Source organism: Acipenser ruthenus, chromosome 24, assembly GCF_902713425.1.
Source record: "Acipenser ruthenus chromosome 24, fAciRut3.2 maternal haplotype, whole genome shotgun sequence".
Lineage (NCBI taxonomy): Eukaryota > Metazoa > Chordata > Actinopteri > Acipenseriformes > Acipenseridae > Acipenser > Acipenser ruthenus.
Genome location: NC_081212.1, coordinates 22,489,536 through 22,510,232, shown reverse-complemented (window position 1 = coordinate 22,510,232; position 20,697 = coordinate 22,489,536). Strand labels below are relative to the sequence as shown.

The 20,697-nt window shown below is 36.5% G+C and overlaps 1 protein-coding gene across 3 annotated transcripts in view; it reads right to left on the bottom strand.

The window, feature by feature from the left end:
• Positions 1–20,457, bottom strand: part of LOC117429276 (protein unc-13 homolog C) — a 100,274-nt gene extending 79,817 nt beyond the window's left edge. For 2 of the 3 annotated variants that reach the window (XM_058998730.1, XM_058998731.1), the window contains exons 1-5: positions 19,847–20,457; positions 12,485–15,790; positions 7,549–7,571; positions 6,833–6,897; positions 1,695–1,764 (exon numbers count right to left, since the gene is read on the bottom strand). In XM_058998730.1, coding sequence (XP_058854713.1) covers positions 1,695–1,764; positions 6,833–6,897; positions 7,549–7,571; positions 12,485–15,530 — 3,204 coding nt within the window. In that variant the 5' untranslated portion in view covers positions 15,531–15,790; positions 19,847–20,457. Of the gene's footprint in view, positions 1–1,694; positions 1,765–6,832; positions 6,898–7,548; positions 7,572–12,484; positions 15,791–19,846 lie in introns of those variants that run through there. The other variant, XM_058998732.1, reaches the window with a different exon arrangement.
• Positions 20,458–20,697: the final 240 nt, after the last annotated feature.

Genomic DNA, 20,697 nt, shown 5'->3' with positions numbered 1-20,697 from the left:
GCTGGAGAAGAAATACTGGTCCTGAAAGCACTTATTTTAAAAGTATAACACATGGCTTCACACAATAAGGATGCAGACAGAGACAGCTGAGAATATTGGATTTGTCTTTGCTGTTCTGCCTTATCTTACAGTCAGATCTGGATAAGGACCCATAAGAAGCAACACATTCTTCTGTAAAGAATGTTGGTGTGGGGACAAGTGAACTCTAGATGCACTTAAGAGCACTTATGGATATTTATTTATTGAACATGCATTACAAATATTGGAATTGCAGCAGGCATTACAGGCTCAGGCTGAAGTCAAGAGTCATACGGGTTCAAAGTTTAAAACCACGTCTTGGTAAATATTCAGCTCTATTAATGGGCTCATGTCAGTATTACCAACCCCCCACCCACCCACAGAGACAATTTGCATTGCCTTGCTCACTGTATGGTTTTAATGACACCATCAAATCATAAAGTGTCACTGAAGAGTTCAATCTGAAAAGTAAGGAAATCCAAATCCAACCCTTAAGTTTAATGACTTCATCTGGGATGTAAAAGGCTTTCACTTTCATATGGTTTATAAGCCTGGACACTGTTACTTGAGATCAATGAAGTCCTTAGATATATTTTTGGGCTGAGTTGTCAACATTTCAAACCTAGACCTCCCTCTTAAAAAAGACTATTTAGCAGATAAAAAAAAAACACTTTACCAGTAGGTTGAAAGGTGACAACTCACTGAAAAATATCACCCATAACTGTTAATGGGCCCTCTATAAATGGATAATAGAGATATATACACAATAACAAAACAAAATACTTACCAAGAAATGTTCGTTTTAATTTCATGAGAGACATGGACAAATACAACATCAACTTTTGTCCTTTTACAGATTTCTGAATCTTACATTTACATTGCTAACACATACTATTAAATAATTAAATTAATAGAATTAAACTCTACTGTAATGGAGACTTGGCTTCCCGTGAAGAACCAATTAAGATATAATGCCATTTGTAAGATATCTGTATATCGGTAAGAAGAATAGGAATAACAGAGACCATGTGGATTGTGAAAGAAGTAAACACAAACAGGATAATCAAGACACAGGACATACAGGTAATATGAATCAATAGAAATCAGCCACATACGATTACATCTCTTGAATTACACTGTACATGGTTATTACATGTGGAAATACAGTGTAATTACAAAATACCTCAATGACTGCCTAAAGTTTTTAATGTTATAGTTAGGGGCACTGGAACTACACAACCATCTGGGTAATGACTGTTATAACCATGTAATTAAGTGCACATAAGAGACACGTTTTATACATAATCACAGGGAAACACGACATGTGGATATTCTGTTTTAACAATACAGAAATATTGCACACACGCAAACTGTGGCTCATAAACGAAGGCACTTCAATGTAAAGAGTATCTAACTGGCCAAATATATTTAGTGTTCTTCCTATTATCGTTATCTGCACCAACAGCTATCATATGGTGAGACTTATCATGACGTTTATTGGGTTATGATGACTGTAAATGAGAATGCATTACTGCATTGTTACTGATTACTTTTCACATTCAAATATAGGAAGCAGTTGCAGGATGAGAATGTAATCCCAAGAGCCCTATAGAAAAGGAGAATGGCAGATCATTTGCAAATACATTAAAATCATTTCCATATTGAAGATAACTCACCAGGTCTCGAACAATAGGCATCGTCCTCTTCCGTCGTAAATCTGGCATGCTGTCAATACCATAAAGTACACTGCCAGGCATATGGAAAAAGAAAGCTTAGATTTAGTGTATATTAATACAGTAACAAGACCGTGTGCAAGGATCTGGAATGAAAAAGATGCACTTAAAAAATCTCAATGAGCATATTTCAAATCCCGACTTCTCACTGAGGGCTCTTTAGAGATTTTATACAACAGCTGGGCATCCCCTAACAACATTGGCACTCTTATTTACTGGTTTCTTACTGTATTTATTCACTTAAAAAAACAAACAAACAAAAAAAACTAATAAAATCATCATCTGCTCTGACAAGCACATGAAACAGGGAACCATACATATCATTTTGATGATCTTGTCCATGCCCATTACTTTCCTGGTGGGCTCGTGATTTTTCTGGATGATACATTCTGTTTTCTGTTTTGATACATTTTTCTTATTGTGTATTTTTTTGTTGTTGATTCTGTTTCTTGTGTGGTTTCCTTTCACATACAAAAATTATGCCAAATTCCTCTTGAACCCCTGTATTTTCACAGTAACCAAGAACTTTCAAGAATCACCGCATTAACACAAAAAACAAACACGGAGAAGGAATAAATACTTTGAAACCAGCAATAAATAAATAAAAAAACACAAACACAAACCAGGAATAGAACATTGCTTCTGCTCTAATGTTATTCATACGCCTGACTGCTCACATTTCAATGCAATGTGTGCAGTTGTTCATGTAGCGGTGTATACTGTACAGTACAGAAGAATAGAAGAAAGGTGTGTATCTGAGGGATGACTCAGAATGAAGACTGGATCAAATCCACAATTACCAAATGCTTAATGCAGCAACAATCCTCTTCATTAAGGGCTAGTAACACCATTAGTATTGTATTGCTGAACGGTAAGAACACCTGCTAACACTTAATTATTATAGATGCGGATTTAAACCCATGGGCTACATCCCTGTACAAAGAATGATGCAAATACACTGAAACCATTAACTGTAAAAACCTACACAGTATAATTACTGTACTGTAAGCAATTAGGAACACCAGCACGCACTATAAATCTAAATGAAGTGTCATTTAATACATATTTATTTATGTTTACAGAAATACGACATTATCAGTTTCGTAGGATAATGAACTAGCAATAAACAATACAAATAAAAACATTCATAGTTCTTGCTATAAACAAGTCAAATTTGTACAAAAATCACCATTATTGAACATTTTCTGCCAAAACATGCCGGCAAATTATTTCTGAAGTTATGAGCAACACATGCTTTACCTTTCGCTGCTCTGATTTGTTTCTGCGATTTTTAATTCTTTTGGTTTTTTTCCAAAATCCATCAACAGTGTCTGTTTTCAATGTTTCCTGTTCAACACCCCCAAGCTGTAAACCTGTATCAGAATTCTGAGTATTTTCTTTTGTATCAAAATCCTTGTCCTCCATATCTCCAAGTCTGATTATCACAGGTAGAATTGCCCGTGCTGAAGACTATCAATGCTTTAGATCATGCTTCTCATTCGCTTTACAGAGCAGATACTGAAGCATGGACACAGACACCATATTAACGCCTTGAAAGTATTCCTCTTACTTCCTGTTACTTTCTGTATTCTTTTAACTTTGCACTTATAGTTTGCTAATATGATGTGGCTAAATATTTGTGTTCTAAAAGCAAACAAGATCTATACACCTTTATTACATAAAGTGAGATAATTATTAACCAAGCAGCACAGCTGTATAGAGATTGAAAAGTGTCTATCAGTAGTTACTATTTGTTCAAACAGTGTTGATAAACGTGTACCGTACAGTAGTAAAATATTTCTAGATTAGCACTAGTTTAATTTGATGTGCGATGCATATGTTAAAAAATTTTGAATTTGCAATTTCTCACGGTTTAAAACAAACAGTCTTCTTTCAAAATATATTACAGGCTTAATATATATAAAATATCTGTCCTTCCTCAAACAATGTTAACACAGAAAAGGATATAAGATGATAATGACGTTGCTGATAACGGAGTAAACAGATGTATCCTGTTCATGTGTAACACAAACCAAACAGGTATATTAACTTTTGAAAACAATTTAACTAAAATTAACAATCATTAAAAAAGGGAAACTGAAATCTACACTATATATAATATAACAATGTTAATGATTATCTGGGTTTTAGGATTTAGACAACTACCAGGTACGAGATAATCCCATTATGTAATTCCTTACATATTTCATTACCAGTCTAGAATAATTCAAATGACCTAATACACAAAAACATATGCCTGTCTCCAGTTCATTTTTAGTATACTCACAATGTGTTAGTGATTCCAGTAACTTTTTTCACCAGAAGGAATGACGGTAAGCAAACTCTGAAACTTTGATTTACTTACTTGTTAAACAGTAAAATCTGTAAATGAGCCAGATGAATACGCACAGTGGGTGGTACAGCATACTCTGTTTGACTGTTTGATTGGTGGTACCAGCTACACCTCATCTGCTTATACAGGTGATGCAAATGATCACGACTGCCTGGTTATCAAGATTAGTGGTACAAATTACAACCACAATGATGATCTTACAGTTCTCATTATTTTTGGACAAGGGCTTTTTTTTAGATCATACATCTTTTTGGTTCCAAATCAAGTTCTGCAGTATATATTTTGTTAAAATGTAACAGGATCCATTCTAAAAAAAAGGTAAAAACTATTTGTGATTTGGATAACTTTGTATTCCCAACAGTAGTACGTACTGTATATGTCAATAAACTTTTTTATCGAGTTCTGGCACTGGATGGATGCAGTTGTGCTTAATATGCTGTAAGCTGCCTCTGGTTGCTATTTATTGTCAAACATTATTGTACACTAATGGTTTTCATTAGGTAACAAAATTACCCTATAAATCTCCATGCTCCAGCACAATAAGTTAAGAGGGACAATCCTCACATTAAATTAGAACTAAAGGCTGGTTCATATTTCAATTGACATGCTCCTGCCATCTTGAAATGATGAAAACAAATGAAAATAACAAATGAAAACATAATTGCAAGCAATATTTTAGTCAAAATTGTTACACTTCACAAATCAGTTGCATTTGGTATACTGGTACTCATTGCTAGCAATTACGGCCAAATGTAAACTGGCCCTTAAGGATACAGTTGGGTGGCTCCCAAGTTTTATCAGTATTGTAAGTGGCTGCTGCTTTTGAACTCACACCTCACTGTACCTGAATGAACAGGGTTTATATTACCTAAGAATTTTAATATCTACTGTTAATAAGTGACTGAGATTCAAGAGAACACAAGCAAAGCTCACTTACTTGCTGTATTTGGAAGGAGCATCAGTCACACAAACAATCAGGTTAAACCAGTGTTTTAGCCACGGGCACATATTTAGCTTCTCATAAAGTCGAGTGATTGATTCTTTTTTTTTCTCTGACAGAAAACAAACTACTTATTCCAAAATACAAACCAAAATATTGATATTGCACATCCAGAGACTATGGCCAACAGTAACTGGTAAATGTATGACATGGGCAAAGTGCCGATAGTGAAAAATTGGGGGAAATTGTCAACTGTGGTGGCTGGCACAACACTCAGGTCTCATGGGCACAGCTTTGAGGATCATATTATTATTTCCATTAAATTGTGAGGAATTCTTTGGTTAAGAACCTTTCAATTACACCCCATATGCCAAGTCAGACTGCAACCTAATATGCTGTAAATTGGATTCCACAGCTCCTTAGGATGGAGATGTAGGTCTTGTTCCAGTAAGACAAGTTAATTCACATCAGCCCTGAACTGAGAAATAATTGAGCGAAACAGCCCCTTTTCAAATAAAGTAATATATATATATATATATATATATATATATATATATATATATATATATATATATATATATATATATATAAAAGAAAACAGATTAATTTGAATGTAAATGAGGAATGTTGTGCATCTTCGTTAAGAACACAGGGTTACATTTTCTGCTGCAGCTAAGCAGGTTCATGCAAGTTCTCCTAAGCTCCATGATTGGCAGTAGTGCTCCATAATTCACGGAGGATTGTCATCAAGTAAGCTCAGTGACATCTTTATGCTTGAACATTGCTGTTCCAGTGGTAACAAGATGTGGATTTTACAGACAGCCTCCTAATTATAATGAGATGTGGTGGCTGTGTAATTGGAAAACGCTGGCTTATCTGTGGTCTAACTCTTGCAAATGAATTGTAAGAAGAAACATCCAGCTTTCTCTTTTCATTTCATGGGGCCCAAGAAAGTACAGTTCAATTTTCCCTAGGATGTTTTAAAAATGCATTAACAAATAAGTACCAGTAATAAAAAAGCGTCCTTAAGTAATTGTAAAAACAAAAGTATTTTTGCCATTATGAACACAATAAGTATCACATTACACATTATACAGAGTATGCATTATATTCTGAAAAATACAACACACCTCACAAAACGTCCTGGCATCTATTTACAACAAGCTTTTAGGAAAAGTAAAAATATCTGTCAAAGTTAGTTATTATTTTTTCTTTAAATGATTTATGTTAATATCATAACACAATCCCAGTTGAGGACTCGTAGGACTTTCCATTAGTATTATTTTCTGTACTCAAGTAGATTATTTGGAAAAGCAGGATAAGGTAATTTGTCATGTTAGATATTTTACAAACAGCAATACACAAACAAGACCTTCAAGTAATGTTAGAGAGGTTTGTTTTTCATAACCACGAAGGGCACTATATTCATAGGTTGATTGAGAAATTGTGTGAAATTGTACCAGTTCTAACAGGGTTACAATCATAACCTTTTCTATACCTTGCTTTAGATACTGCCTATAGATTATATGCACTGGTTTAAATTGTAAGGATTTATGAATATGATTCTTTTTATAACATGTCCTGGAATGTGCTGCAATGAATCCCTACAAAAGCCATTATGATCAAAGTTTATACATTTGTTTGCTACGTTTGACTGGCTCCCTCAGTCTGATGCAAACAAGCATGCTGGATCAAAAAGCTAGCAGCATGTAATGTTTTCTGGCACATTACAATCTGTTTTATTGAAAGTTGTATTTGCATTTTGAGTAATACTTAAATGTCACTTACCCGCCAGAGGCTTGGAGCCCCAACAGTTTTGATGCTTCAAAAGCATTTCCACTCGCTAGTCGTGCCTATAAAAAAGAGATTTAAAAAAAGTGTTATCTCAAATAGACAACTACCTCATAGTAACACAATTCAAGCACATACCATGTTCTTCAAGGGAATCTATCCCATATGCAAACAATAATAATGACAAATATATACCATGGTCAGGTGTGGACAAAAGTGATAGCTATGTGCATCCTTACGTCTCTTTTAAATAAATGCAGATCATTATTTGAGAATTAAAAACACTAAGACGAGATGATAATATGCCAAACAAATGTATCTCTGCTGACCCAGCCATGTGGTTTTAATCCAATGAAAGAATTCTACACACCAGTTGCACTGTAAGCCAAATCTCTGCTAGGTAACAGAGACTCACTGAGCATGGTGCTTCAATGAAGAGTTTGATGTTATCAGGGCATAACAGTGCAGAAAAGATATCACTTTTGAATCAGACCAGGTAAAATCATTTCATAAGACCGTAATCTGTATCAGGGAGAATCATCCTGTTTACAAATGCATCACATTTTCAAAAGTCCACAATAAGGGGAGTCCTAATAACAAGGCACATGCAGTACTCTTTAATTGAAGTGGTCACATACAACAAATTGCCCACAATGAAAACAGAAACAAAAACAATGATCTTTAACGGAAGATGAAAAACAGCAATTTAAAACCTGTTTATCCAAAGCACTGCTATCTGAAAGAGAACCAAGGAGAGGAAGAGAGAAGGTTAAAAAAGTACTTCTTCTAAAGGGAAGAATTGTGTTTTGTCTATAAGGGCAGGCTAGAGAATCTTTAAAAAAAAACAATATTGTACATATATAACACTGAGTGATTAAACATACCTATTATTATGTTCTCTAGGGGGAAGGGTAGGTAACCTGCAAATAGGCTAGCCTATACTAATATCTTTCTATTTGTAAGATATATATATATATATATGAGACACTTCAGACCGCACATAGCAGACACTTAAGGGAACCTCAGCAAAAAACAAAGACGAACAGAGGAGAAGAGTGGAAGTCTCAGCAAATCCCCTTTAAAAGTTTACCACAGTATTTTTACACTGTATTTTTACAGTTTTAACATGCCTTTCCTATGGTTCTACTTTGCATTTACAATCATTTACTCTGGTTTGCCATGTTTATTACTATGCTTTACCATACCTCACTGGTCTTTACAATGCTTGCCTATTTTTTTACCAAGCTTTCGCTATGCTTTACTACACTCCGATATGATTTTACTATGGTAAGTTGTTATAAGGGATAATAGCTTCTCATAGAAATTTGTTTGCTCTATATATTGCAGTTGTTCAACGCCAAAAAGAATCAAATGTTGACTTCAGAACCAATTGTTGTATCATATGTAAAATGAAACCAATTTATTTGGAAGAGACTGGAGAAAAGCCAGTGTACTCTTTTGTGTAAATCGGCTTCTAATTTCTTTTACGAGGACTGATGAAAATGGATTGGGGCAGTGAGGACTGTTGGCAAGCTCAGCTGCTACACTGCAGTAAATGCCAACGGACCATTTTTCTTTTTTCATATTGGAAAAAATGATCTTTTGGAAACATTCAGTGGCATGCTAACAGCAAGGTATTTGTGACCCTTGCACATCACTAACTTTATCTTTATATATTTACTACCAGAAACACTTGGAAACCCCTGGTATCCTTACATGGATGCAACATGTTTGATACAGAATAACCTTTGATTTTTAAAGGTACTTCTTAGAATTCACCAATGTAGATAATTGCATCTGACCAATACTACAAGCCTATAGGCATTTCTAAATGCATCAAGCCTCATTATCCGGCTTACATATTACAATGTATGTGTCTTTTATTTGATTAATTTAGTCATTGTAATCATCAAATTAACCCATCAAATTAACCCTTTCACACACCAAAACCGGTTAATAAACCCACTGTATAACACTAAATTATTTACTAGACTATTGTCACTATATCAAAAAGGTTAAAATAATTATGCGATAATGTTATTTTTTGTCAAGCAAACTCTGTATTTATTGCAAACACCCTGGGTGAGAACAATATGCATGGAGCCAAGACAGTCTGCAAGCTGAATATCAGGAGTACATGATCCTTTGATGTGTGCTAGAAATATTAAGTATGACATTATTTAACATTCGGACAGGGCCATAATACATCTAATTGTGTGTCTTTCATGAGTTCATCCATTCCTACAACGAGTAGTACAGGAAAAAACAGACAAACAGTAATAAAGCAGGACATTGGAGTTCCTTAATCTGTTGGGGGCTTCTATCAAGCATTCAGTAATCCTTGAGAAATGGGACATTGTTGTAAGACCCAACAAACACAACTGAAACTGCAAATTTAAACAACTCTGTGACTGTGCTGACAGGCATCTCTGGGATAGCTTAGGCCTCAGACATCCTGTGCAGGGTGGTGTGCTCATATATAAATACAGTACTGTACATCACTGCTTCATTAAGTTTTAGTGCTACTAATTAATCCAGATGGATTCTCTCCTTATGCAAATACATGTGATGTCATACATCATAAACATCAACCCAAGTATTACTCCCCACCTTGTATTCAAGAACTTAGAAGAGAGGTACAGACAGAGTCAATGTGAGGCCCACTCACTATCAGAGGTGGAAGAGCAGAAGTGGACAATGATATCTGCGTATCCAAGACACAGCTGTTTGCTTTTAATAGAGGAACTGGCACAATTAGCATATGAATGATTGACACACTAGATTTGGTAACCTAGGTAGCAAATAAAGGTTTATGTCAAAAAAACATTCCAAGACACAAAGGTGAGAAAAATCTGAAAACTCTGCATGTATCAATTATATATGAAGAGAGGCCAACAATAATACAGTGCAATTGGCAAACCAAGTAACAAACTATTTATAGGTCTCCCCAAAACAAGAACGGTAGGGGAATAGTTTCCTTTTTCCATATGCAAACCTTTATTTAAGCCTGTCACCCTCAGCTATGTAACTTGCTGTGACCTGTTATGGACTAAGTCACTCTCCAGTGTATTAATCACAATCTATTATTATACCAGCATTCGGAAGGAAACCAGAGACTGAATGTAATTTGGGAACCTTTTATAGAAGCATTCACAATCTTATTATGGTATAAGTTAACCAGCACTGGTTTTCATCAAAAAAAGACTATTATAAACTTGCATTTCTATAGAATCTTTAATACAATCATATTCTCAAGGCTCTCTACAATGTTCCAGAGGATCCAGAAATAAGCCTAGGAAAACAGGAAGTCATCGTGATATTGGCTGTGATAACACCCACCGAGATGGCATGTTGATTTATTTGAGAACCACTGCTAACCAAAAATCAATTTGAAGTTTCTTTCCATCCTCAATACAGATTCATATCACCCATATGTCTCAGTCCATCTGGACACTATTGCTTTCCAATGCAAATCTAATTTTCTCTATTACAGAGATACCTTACGCTGCAAATCTAATAGGACAATGTAAGGCGGGGACATTTCATTTAGATCCATAGTAAAACAATATAGGATTTGTTCTAGTTATCAGTGCGCACACCACAGAATTGACCAAACCACTCCATTGGTAGAATACGTTTACTATCAAGATATGTGTTTTATAATAGCAATTGATCTCCAACAATTACTAGTAGAAGAATTGCATTGTTTTATTAAGGATGGTCGATAGAAGGTAACATAAAAGGATGAATAATAGGATGAATCAGAATGCATGTCCACAATGACAACGTAGAAATGGACTGAATGATAACTGCATAGCAATTACCATTACCATCATTAAGAGCAAAAGAGCAAAGAACCAAGATATCAACAAAAGAAAAGGGGTGTCAGTGATAGTGAGGGCTAATGAAGAAAATTACTTTTCTTTTATTAATTAAGTCTACTACATCTGCCACTAAAAACAGACTAGTTAGAGTCTAACACTGTTCAACAGACCAACTATAATATGCCTTGTGGACACTAACTCTCTTCGTTGTGCCCAGCTAGGCTGGGATACATCTTAATTTAAATCTAAAACCTAAATATAGAAAGAATTAAAATACACTAATACAACAGCACACTTAACAAAGCTGAGAACTTAAAATACAACTCATAAGTACGGGAACCTGGAAAAAACTAACCGTTTAAAAAAGACAGAGATAAAAGGAACAAAATATCCAGAGTGCATGTCAATGAGATGGATAATATGAAAACAATATAGCCCAGAGGGTGATTATCTAGTAATGCCTGGCTGAGAATGATTTGGGTAGATTACATGCTTGCATGGGCAAGCAAAAACTAAACCAGACTAAAGTGCCACATGAACCATTACAGTGTGTGCTACAGTATGTGACCTTACAGAAACAACTTCTGTGCAATCTTACGGATTTAATGTAACAATACAGTAATTATTCTATTCTCCTTAAGAAAAGGGGGGATCACTTCACTGGCCACCTCACAAACATGATCATTACAAAACATACTTTTACTGACTAAAAGCATCTTGGCGTACTCCGCTGGTTCAGTTCAGTTGGCACTATGTCTGGTTATGATCAGTGCCAATGTAAGCAAATATAATAGAAAAGTATAAACAGATTCATAAACCCTCAACTTAACTTTTAACTGTTGTTTTCAGAAAGGACCTGCTACCAGGCAAAGTATAGCTGTGATTATGTGTTACAATAACTGGTACAGACGGGCCCACCCAAATTCTGACTATTAGTAAATCTGCATGGCATGTTATAAAACTTCCTAGCTAATAAAACCAATACTGGCAGTTATATCCTTATGAGATTCCTAAATTCATTTATAATCCAGCCAAATATACTTTTCTTGAATACAATCAAAAGTTGATGATAAGATTTATTCTATTCAGTAGGCAGAACAAAAAAAAAAAAAACACTCACTAAAGTATTTTATCACTGCACATTGATAACTGATACACTGTAATATAGTAGTTGTTCAATTTGGTTTGCTTATCAAAATAGTTTCATCTAAGCAATTGGCTTCATGAAACTTGATATGATTTAAGACAGGTATAGTGCTGTAGCAGCTTTAGGCCAGGGCCTTGTTCAGTTTAAATACAATTCAACCAACTCCCTAGACTGTTTATAATGGAAAACTATTGCTAAATGTAATTACATTTCTATTTCTTTCTCAAACTCACAACCCTTTCCCTTTTCCCCTGAAGGTTTCATATTATTTTGCTATGACGATATATATATATATATATATATACTTCTTTATAAAGTTCAGTTTTTAAATAAAGCACAGGTAATATACTGAGGGTGTTTCTATATTTCTTCATCATCAAATGTTAAAGCCATGTTTAGTTATTTGTTGATAGCTCTCTGCAAATTTTATAAAGCACTGTTAACTGGGGGTAGTTCAGGCTTTAAAGAGTCAGTAGCAGGGGTCCGAAAAAATATAGTGTTACACGTCCCCACGTGTTGCTACAACTGTTTAAATTATGTACCTGCAATTTTTCTTTTCAGTGTTAACATCCTGATAACTTTTTACACTTAGTCTGTTTAACTATTATCTGTAAATATTGCTTTTTTCAAATTAAGAATGACTCTAAGCAATACAAACACATACAAAAATGAGTGTACCTCCTGCAAGAAGCTGTTCTTCCAGTTCAGCCATTTGTTTTCTATACGCCCTTAAAGCAGCTTCTTTGAAGGTTGGTCGAATTCTCTTTTTGGGTTTTTCGATTTCAACGGGTTCCTCTGGGATATTTTGATTTTCATCCTCCTTTTCTTCAGTTCCTTCTTCATATAACAAGGATTCTAACTCTGGAGTGTCGCCAGCAAAGTCATTGTCGTCATACTGGTCCTCATACTGGTCCTCAAACTGGTCCTCATACTGGTCCTCATACTGGTCCTCATATTGATCATCATCATAACTGCAGTCATATTCCAACACATAATTAACCTCATTGGTAGCTTCATAAACCTGGTACTGTTCATCAGGTTCATTTGCATTTGTCCTGTTTTCCAGTTTAGCAAGTACTTTTTCCATAACTTCAACATAATCCGTTTCATTGTCAACAGATTGTTTGTTGTATTCTTCATCATCTGCCCTGTAATAGTAAGGCTCAATGTAAACATCAGAATCAATAGTTGTACTAGAATCATTAGCAGTAGACTGGGACAAAGTCCTAATGCGGCCCATGAACGTAGTGTTGCTGGCAGAGTTAACTTCCTCATTGGCACTGATACTTTGGGTGCTTTTGTTCCAGACCACTTCTAACGCTGATTTAGCACGCTGAAGAGTAGATCCAAATTTAGGGAAGCTGAATGTTTTATCAGTGAGGTCTATACTCAGTCGGCTATGCCACGACCTGGGGGGTCCATCTTCATCTTCACTTCGTATCTCGCTCTGACTTCGACACATAGCAGCAGATCTGGTTTGGCTTGGATATAAACTGCTTGCATACGATTCTGGATCTGGATCACTCTGGGCATCCATTTGACTTTGGGGCTCACTTTCAAAGCCAGGACAAGTTGAAGAGTTGCTTCTGACAGTCATGTAGTTTTCACCTTCATACTGAAGGTCAACTTCCTGACATTGCATACTACTTTCTGTGTAATTTGTTAGATTGGGATCAAAAGAGCTGTCTACCTCTGGAACAAAGTTTTGCAGGGTTGAAGCATCTAGACCTGAGTCTGCACCCTGTTCTAAATGGTGCCAGTCCTTCCAGGGGGAAAGGTCACCTTGCAAAGAGAGCTGAGAACCACTATAATGACTTTTGTCCCCTGATATACACACCAGCCCATTGCTGACACCACTGTCAACAGTTTCAGTGTTCTCAGCTTCATTTGGTTCTATGTAAGACTGATTTTCCTGACTTAAATTTGGACTTGGTGGGCTAGCAAACCAGGATGAGGCCATGTATTCCTGCTTTCTCTGCCAAAGTTCTCTGTCTGAGGATGACATAAGTGAGGATCCATTGGCTCTACTAAAATACTGGCTTTCTGTGAAATCCTCGGAGTAAGATTGGCACAGTTTTGAACAATCTGATTCTGAACGACTAAGTTTGGGCGTTGAGTAATCGCTCTGCGAAAGCCATCCAGGGGTAATGTCAGTGTAACAAGGCTTCGTTTGCTGATCCTGGCCTTTATATCCAGATGACTGACAGCTGTCTTCAGCATATTGTGCCATGTTTGAATAGGTACTTCCATCAGAAGTCCTGTCAAGAGCTCTGCTATCTTGGGACTCTGCACCTGCTTTTTTTTTGTCAGTTTTACTTTTAGATGGAGTCTTAGAGAGAGTTGCATATTTATTTCTATTTAGGTCTTCTAACTCTTTATCACTGTCTAAGGAGCCCCAGTCATCCTGCTCTTCTTTCTCTGTGACTGATACCTTTATGTCCATGCTTTCATATGTCTGCGAGGATGTCATCCCCCTGTCTTTTCTCTCTCTTGTGTCATGAGCTAGGCTATCAGTTGAGACAGATATGCCTGTGCCCTTCAGTTTATAACATTTCTTTAAAACTAAATCCCTTTCTTGTGGACTTGCAAAGAACACGATGATGGGGCGAGGTTTTGCATTGGGACATTCCCTTTGTTGTCCCAGGCGATGGGCAAGTTCAATCTTAAGAGTCTTGCGTGCATCTGCAAAACCCATTTTGTCCTTTAAAATGTGGTAAATTACATGTTCTGCTTTTTCGTTCTGGTCCTCAGGTACATTTAAAAATCTTAAACTAAGTTTGTTTCCTTGATGATTAATTTGTTTGATGTAGTCGTGTATATCTCTGGTTTCTCGTCTGGACTGGACAAACCCAGATCGCAATTGTTCAATCTCACTCTGCACAACCTCCACGCTGCTGGATATTTCATCAATAGAATCCTTGAGGGCATTGACGTGCCCTCGTAACTCAGAGAGCTCGGTTTCGATCTGACTTATCCCTTGAAGCTCTTTAAAAATCATTTCCATAACGTCGTGGGTTTGACTGATGCAGCCAGTGGAGCTAAAACCAGGCTCCACTGGCAGCATTTGTTGCTGGCGACCAGCTCTGTCCAAAGACTTGCTCCTAATACCCAATGTCTTCTTCCAGTTGCTTACCTCTGAATCCGAAGAGACACATTCTTGGCTTTTTTTCCATTTTCTTAACTTGCGCAGTGCACCAAGCCGCAGTGTGGTCAGAGTGCGTTCCCCTTCTGAACTTCCATCAGAGGGAGCAAGGCTGTTCAGGCTTTTTTTGTTCTTTCTTACTGGCATTGTTAAAAATTTCTGTTCATTGATTCTGCAGACAACTTTTTCCTCACTCAGTGAGCCAGAATAGCTGCTGTCAATAGATAAGACCTCTTGAAGCAGACGTTCATTATTGTTAGCTAATAGAAGATTTTTTTTAAGTCCATTTGCTATTGCTACTCTATAACTAAATGTGGGGGACAGTGAAAAATCTTTTTTTCCTTCCTCTTCTTCAGTCGATAAGTTGCATGCTGATGAACATTTGGAAATTTTTTGGACTGTGCTTTTGAATGCTGTGGAAAATGTTGGGTTTCGTCCCTCATCGGCCGGGGTCAAATTTTGTTCCTTTTTATTCTGACTGCTCTCTTTCTTCTTTGTAGTATTTGCCAGTTTCTTTGTAAACATTCCTTTGCAAAGCTTCAGTATGTAAGATGGGATGCTCTTGAGAAGGGCAGAAACCATGGAGGGCAGTGTGTGTCAACTTCTTCCAAATGAAGTGCGAGAAGGTTTACATTTTAGAGGCTGATGTTTCTGAAAATCCAGCCGTTATCACACACAGACAGGATAATGGTTCGACTATTCAAGGATGAGTGGCAAGATGCGGCAGCTGTTAAAGTTGTGCTTAATTTGTATTATGCAAGCAAGCAAAGCCTATAAATCCTAATGGAGGACCAGAGACACTGTAAAATCCTGTTGCTTTCATCATGGTTAACTGCATTGTTCTACAAAGGAGGAAGATTGTGTTTAAATATAGAGATTAGATTAATTATACAGGTTCATGTTTTATATGCAGTACTGTACACAAAAACAAAAACATTACCTCAAACTATAAAACTAAAAAAGTAACCATAACTGTTGCCTTTAAAACATGTATTAGGCATAATAAATAAATAAATAAATAAATTAAAGCAATAATAAATTAAAAATGAACATCCTGCAACTTTGAAGGGACTGAATTGTTTTTCCTCACTGTTCACCCACTAAAGGTATTACTTAGAGAAATCTATATTTAAGTATCGCCTCTGAGAAACTTAAATTAATAAAGAAACGAATCAATAACACCCTCTATAACAATTAGCGATGACAGCATTTTCTCTAACAGGGAAGTTCTGTATTTTCTTTTAACAATACAAACTTAAAAGCAAAATGGTTCTATATGTAAAAATAGGAAACCACAGCTTGACATTTTTCCTATTTCCTCCTGGTGTGGTGACTGATAGCTCTGCCATGTTCTGTGCTTATCACTGTACAGGAAAAGGATGGTCAAGCTCATTAATGACAGAAACCTCATTAAAAATGCAGACTTGCTACAACAGGGGGCACAGGAATATTTTTAATTGCTTCAATATGCAATATTGCTGTGGAGTTGAGATCTCAAGTGGACCTCCATCTCATTTATCACACGAATCCTCAAATAGCTTATTCCAATTACTTGATGTTCATTGTGTAAAAATGGGGATGGGCATTCGACATACAGGCATGATAGTAAGGCTCAGATACAGTATGTATTTTGGCAACACTATCTGCCTTAAATTGGTGTCTTTTGGCAAAGCTCCAACATGTTCTACTTGGCCTTCTTCAGACTAGAGTAGATGCCACCACAGACGCAAACACACAAATGCTATGCACAAAGTGAGTTACTATCAGTGATTCTAAGATGACTTAAAGGCTAAAAACAGAAATCGCCCTCCCCCAGTGCTCCACATAATTAATATAAATATACATACATATATTCCTTTGGTACCCTACAGTAGTTAATAAATGTTCACTATACAACAATTCAGGTTTTATATTACACTAATCCTGTACACTAAATAGATATTTGATTAGAGCGATTAAGAGGAAAAAGACTATTACTGCCATCTTTTTAAGCTCACATTTTGCTACTGACAGAAACCTGGAACTGCAAAAGGTAAACATGCTTAAAATAGATTTGCTGTAAGCTGAGCTTTGGCTACGAATTACTGTAGTTAACAATTCATATAGTGAGTTAGAAAGTGTTTTATTTTTTATGGCAGCGGCTTAAAGGAACATGTTTAAATTGAGCTTCTTTGAGCATTTTAGGTGTAATAGTCATATGTGAGGAAACCACTGAATACCTACGGCAATTATGTTAAACTTGGCCACATACTATAGCCTATAGCACTGCTTTTTAAGTACAAACAAATCAAAAGGAATTAGGTAGGTTTGAAGTATTTTGCATTCCATTTCTGTGAGGCAGTAAATCCAGGACAGGTATAAAATGAAATACCCAAAGCCCATGTTTATACAGCACAATGCGACCTCCTCTGCAGTGGTGATCAAAGATTCTCTTCAATCTGAACGGGGGCTTAGGGGCCTGGCTCTGGTGTATTGGTCTTGCGGGAATCTACATGTTTTGTACTTGAAAGCACTTGTGCTGGTGCAAGATCATTTTTTATGTTTTACTATTATATTGTGGAAGGCTTGGATTTTTAAATAAAAACTTACTTTGGGCAGTGTTTAGAAGTAAACCTAGGGTAAGTGGCTCCCTTTTGTCAAACAATGTGATGGAAATGATGGAGAATGGTCACCTAATATGGGGCTTACCTACGGATTGTGGGATGATCCCAATTAATGTAGGGAGGCTGGGTGGCAGGACTACTGTACAAAACATTTAGTTTCGTACCATGTGTGAAAAAAGACTAATTCTACATTGTCAGCAGCTATGGGAACTGGGGCTTGTGTTTTGTAATTAGAGCATACACTAACTTCCAAAATCTGAGCACTGCATCTCAATGGATGTATTGCTTGTCAAAGAACTTCCACCAATTAAAAATAAGCATTTTAAAGAAACTTTTGTATAGTCAGCAAATACAAATAGGTGAACCACTAGGCAATTTACCACTCTATTGTTAGGAAATAATTACCTTCACAAATAACAAAGCATAGTGCTTTTTTATTGCTGTCATGTTGCATATGATATATAGTTTTCTTTGAACAACAGCCTTTATTTCTTTTTATTACTTTAAATATTGATAGTATAACAGAATGCCCATTTCGTGATAACCAAGCTTTGTGTTGGGTCTGAAATATGATACAACTATATTATTGTACATATAGAGTAAACATTGACTGTATGCCTACATCAATATGCTATGGTTTTAACTGAAGAATGTTGTGTACTCTCTTGCATATTGAGTTTATCTGATAGGAGGGAAGATAATCCGCATTCCTAAATGGCAACATTTATTTTTAGAACAGAGCTTTAAACACATCACAATTTATTTTCTTGCCTGAGGACGGTTTGGGCTGATAATTTAGTATGGACACTGCAGTGACAGTACTATTGAAGGTGCAATTAAACAGACATCAAGGTTGATACTGAGGCTCATTTTGAAGGCAAGAATACATAAAACATTATTGATTCTGTCAATGTCGCCAGCATACATTTCCAGTCGCTATTTAGTCAATGTAATGACAGTCTTTGGAAAATAAGTGAAATGCATCTGCACACATCCTTTAACTGAAGGCTGAAAATTGCGGTGTGATTGTTTCAAGAAAACAGCTGCTACGCAATATACTGTGCCATCTTTACATGGTTCACAGAAAGTGTGGATTGCATCTACACTGACCTAATTTCAAGGTCTCATGAGTCAGTGAGTGCTTGATATCCACATTATTTACTGTACAAATGATAGCAATTTAGTTGGAAGGATCATAAGCACTGTAACACTACATGGTGTTCCTAAATCTCCATGTTCTTAAGGCTGGCTGTTGAACAAAATATCATTACATCTAACCTAAAACTGAGCCAAGAGTGAACTAATGCAGGAGTGTGAATGACGGGACTGAGATAAGATGACAGTGTAACTGACAGGACATGTTCAGTGTCCACTACAACCGTTTAGCTTGCCACTGACTAGGAGTAAGTAACTGGTACAGGGAGACTCTAGACTACCCGTTTTACCAGACCAATCATTTTTAGGGTGTTTCTGTACAGCAATATTTGAGGCTTCTCGTGGAATAAGCTTGAAAATCTAAATTTACCACGAATGTATAACAAGCATTATCAAAAGAAAGTATTATATTCCATGACCTGTAAAATTACAGGCATGTAGCACACTACAGTACTCCAGTCCCTGATACAAGACAAGCAACAGAAAGCAGAGCCCCACCCACTGACTATAAAAATGACCAGAAGTGCTTTTACTACTACTAAATATTCCCAACACAGCAATATGTTTACAGAAATATACTTTGAAAGACAGAGACAGTCATATTTTTTTTAATGATTTTTAATACTTTTCTTTACACTACTGCATTTATAACGAGTACACTACTGGAAGTAATTAAACTCTCAGCTGTCTAATACACATTTCAAATAGGTAGACACTAATATAATGGTAAGCAGTAATTTATGGATATTTGCTCTTTATAAGCCCTAGTAGCTAAAGGGTTATAGGTTATGAAAACACAGAAAGCTGACAGAATCAGACAGCTTTTTTTCCCCCCATGCTACAGTTGTAAAGAGATTCTAGCCTTATAACCAAGCTGTCCCTTCAAAGCAAAGCTGCAGGCAGTTCATTTTGAAATCTTAATCAAAACACATCCATGCATGAGAGTGAGTGAGAGAGAAATTTTATTTTAATTATGTAAATATTCAAATATAAAAAGAATAATAAAGAATTAAGTGGGGCTGTACTGTGTTTAATGCTAATATACACACATTGAAAAAAAAAGCTATCTATATCTATACTTTGATGTACTGATGCTAAGTTTGCTGTATAACAATAAGCAATATCTTATTTGGTACATACCTGCTTTGGGGATTCCTCATGAAAAGAAACTAAAATGTACCCACCAACAACAAAGAGCAATGCAGGGTTCCCCTTTAATGCAGCAGCACAATAAGAAAACCCACATTCTCCATTCAGCCAGAAAATGGTACAACACACTATGAAGCCGCTTCTTAGTGATTTCAGTTATGTGCAATCAGGGATTCTGCTTGTCTGCAATGGTATCTTTTTTTCCCCCCTCTAAATTCCACTGCGTTTCCTAGGCAGCGTTCAATGCATACGCACAACTTTGCAGCATGCTTAGAAAGAAATCGTTGCCACAGTTGCGAGCCTTCAATTCCAACAGCAGCAGCAACCCATTCTTCATTTTCTGTTCACCCTTCTTTGCCTTTTGGAAGCCGTAATGCAATGATAACTGACAGTAGGGCCCAGCCCCCTCTTTGCAACTACTTAAGACACTACAGCAATCAGCATCCATGAAACAAAAAGCATCCTGATATGTGTGTGGTAGTGGTTACTTCGCAGACTGCTCTTTCCTTAACCAATACTGCTTCTATAGTCATTCTCCACTGCATTGGGCTGGAGCTGTTCTCTTCCCCTCCTGTGTGAAAGCAGCCCCCCCTGCTTCACAGATTGAGTGAAATGCCCTTAAAGAAAGCTTTTGCTCAGATAAAACATGTGATGCTCTCAGAAAGGGAGGCACATCACTGGCTGCAGCACTGATAACAGTGTGAGGCTCAGCCTCCAGTTTGGTAAGGAAAGCTGGTCGCCAGGGCCATGTTTCACTTTATCTTTCATTTATTAGCTGAATGTGACCTGGAATGGCAACTGCATAGCAATTTTCTTTTGACAAGGCATATTTTCTCCACCAG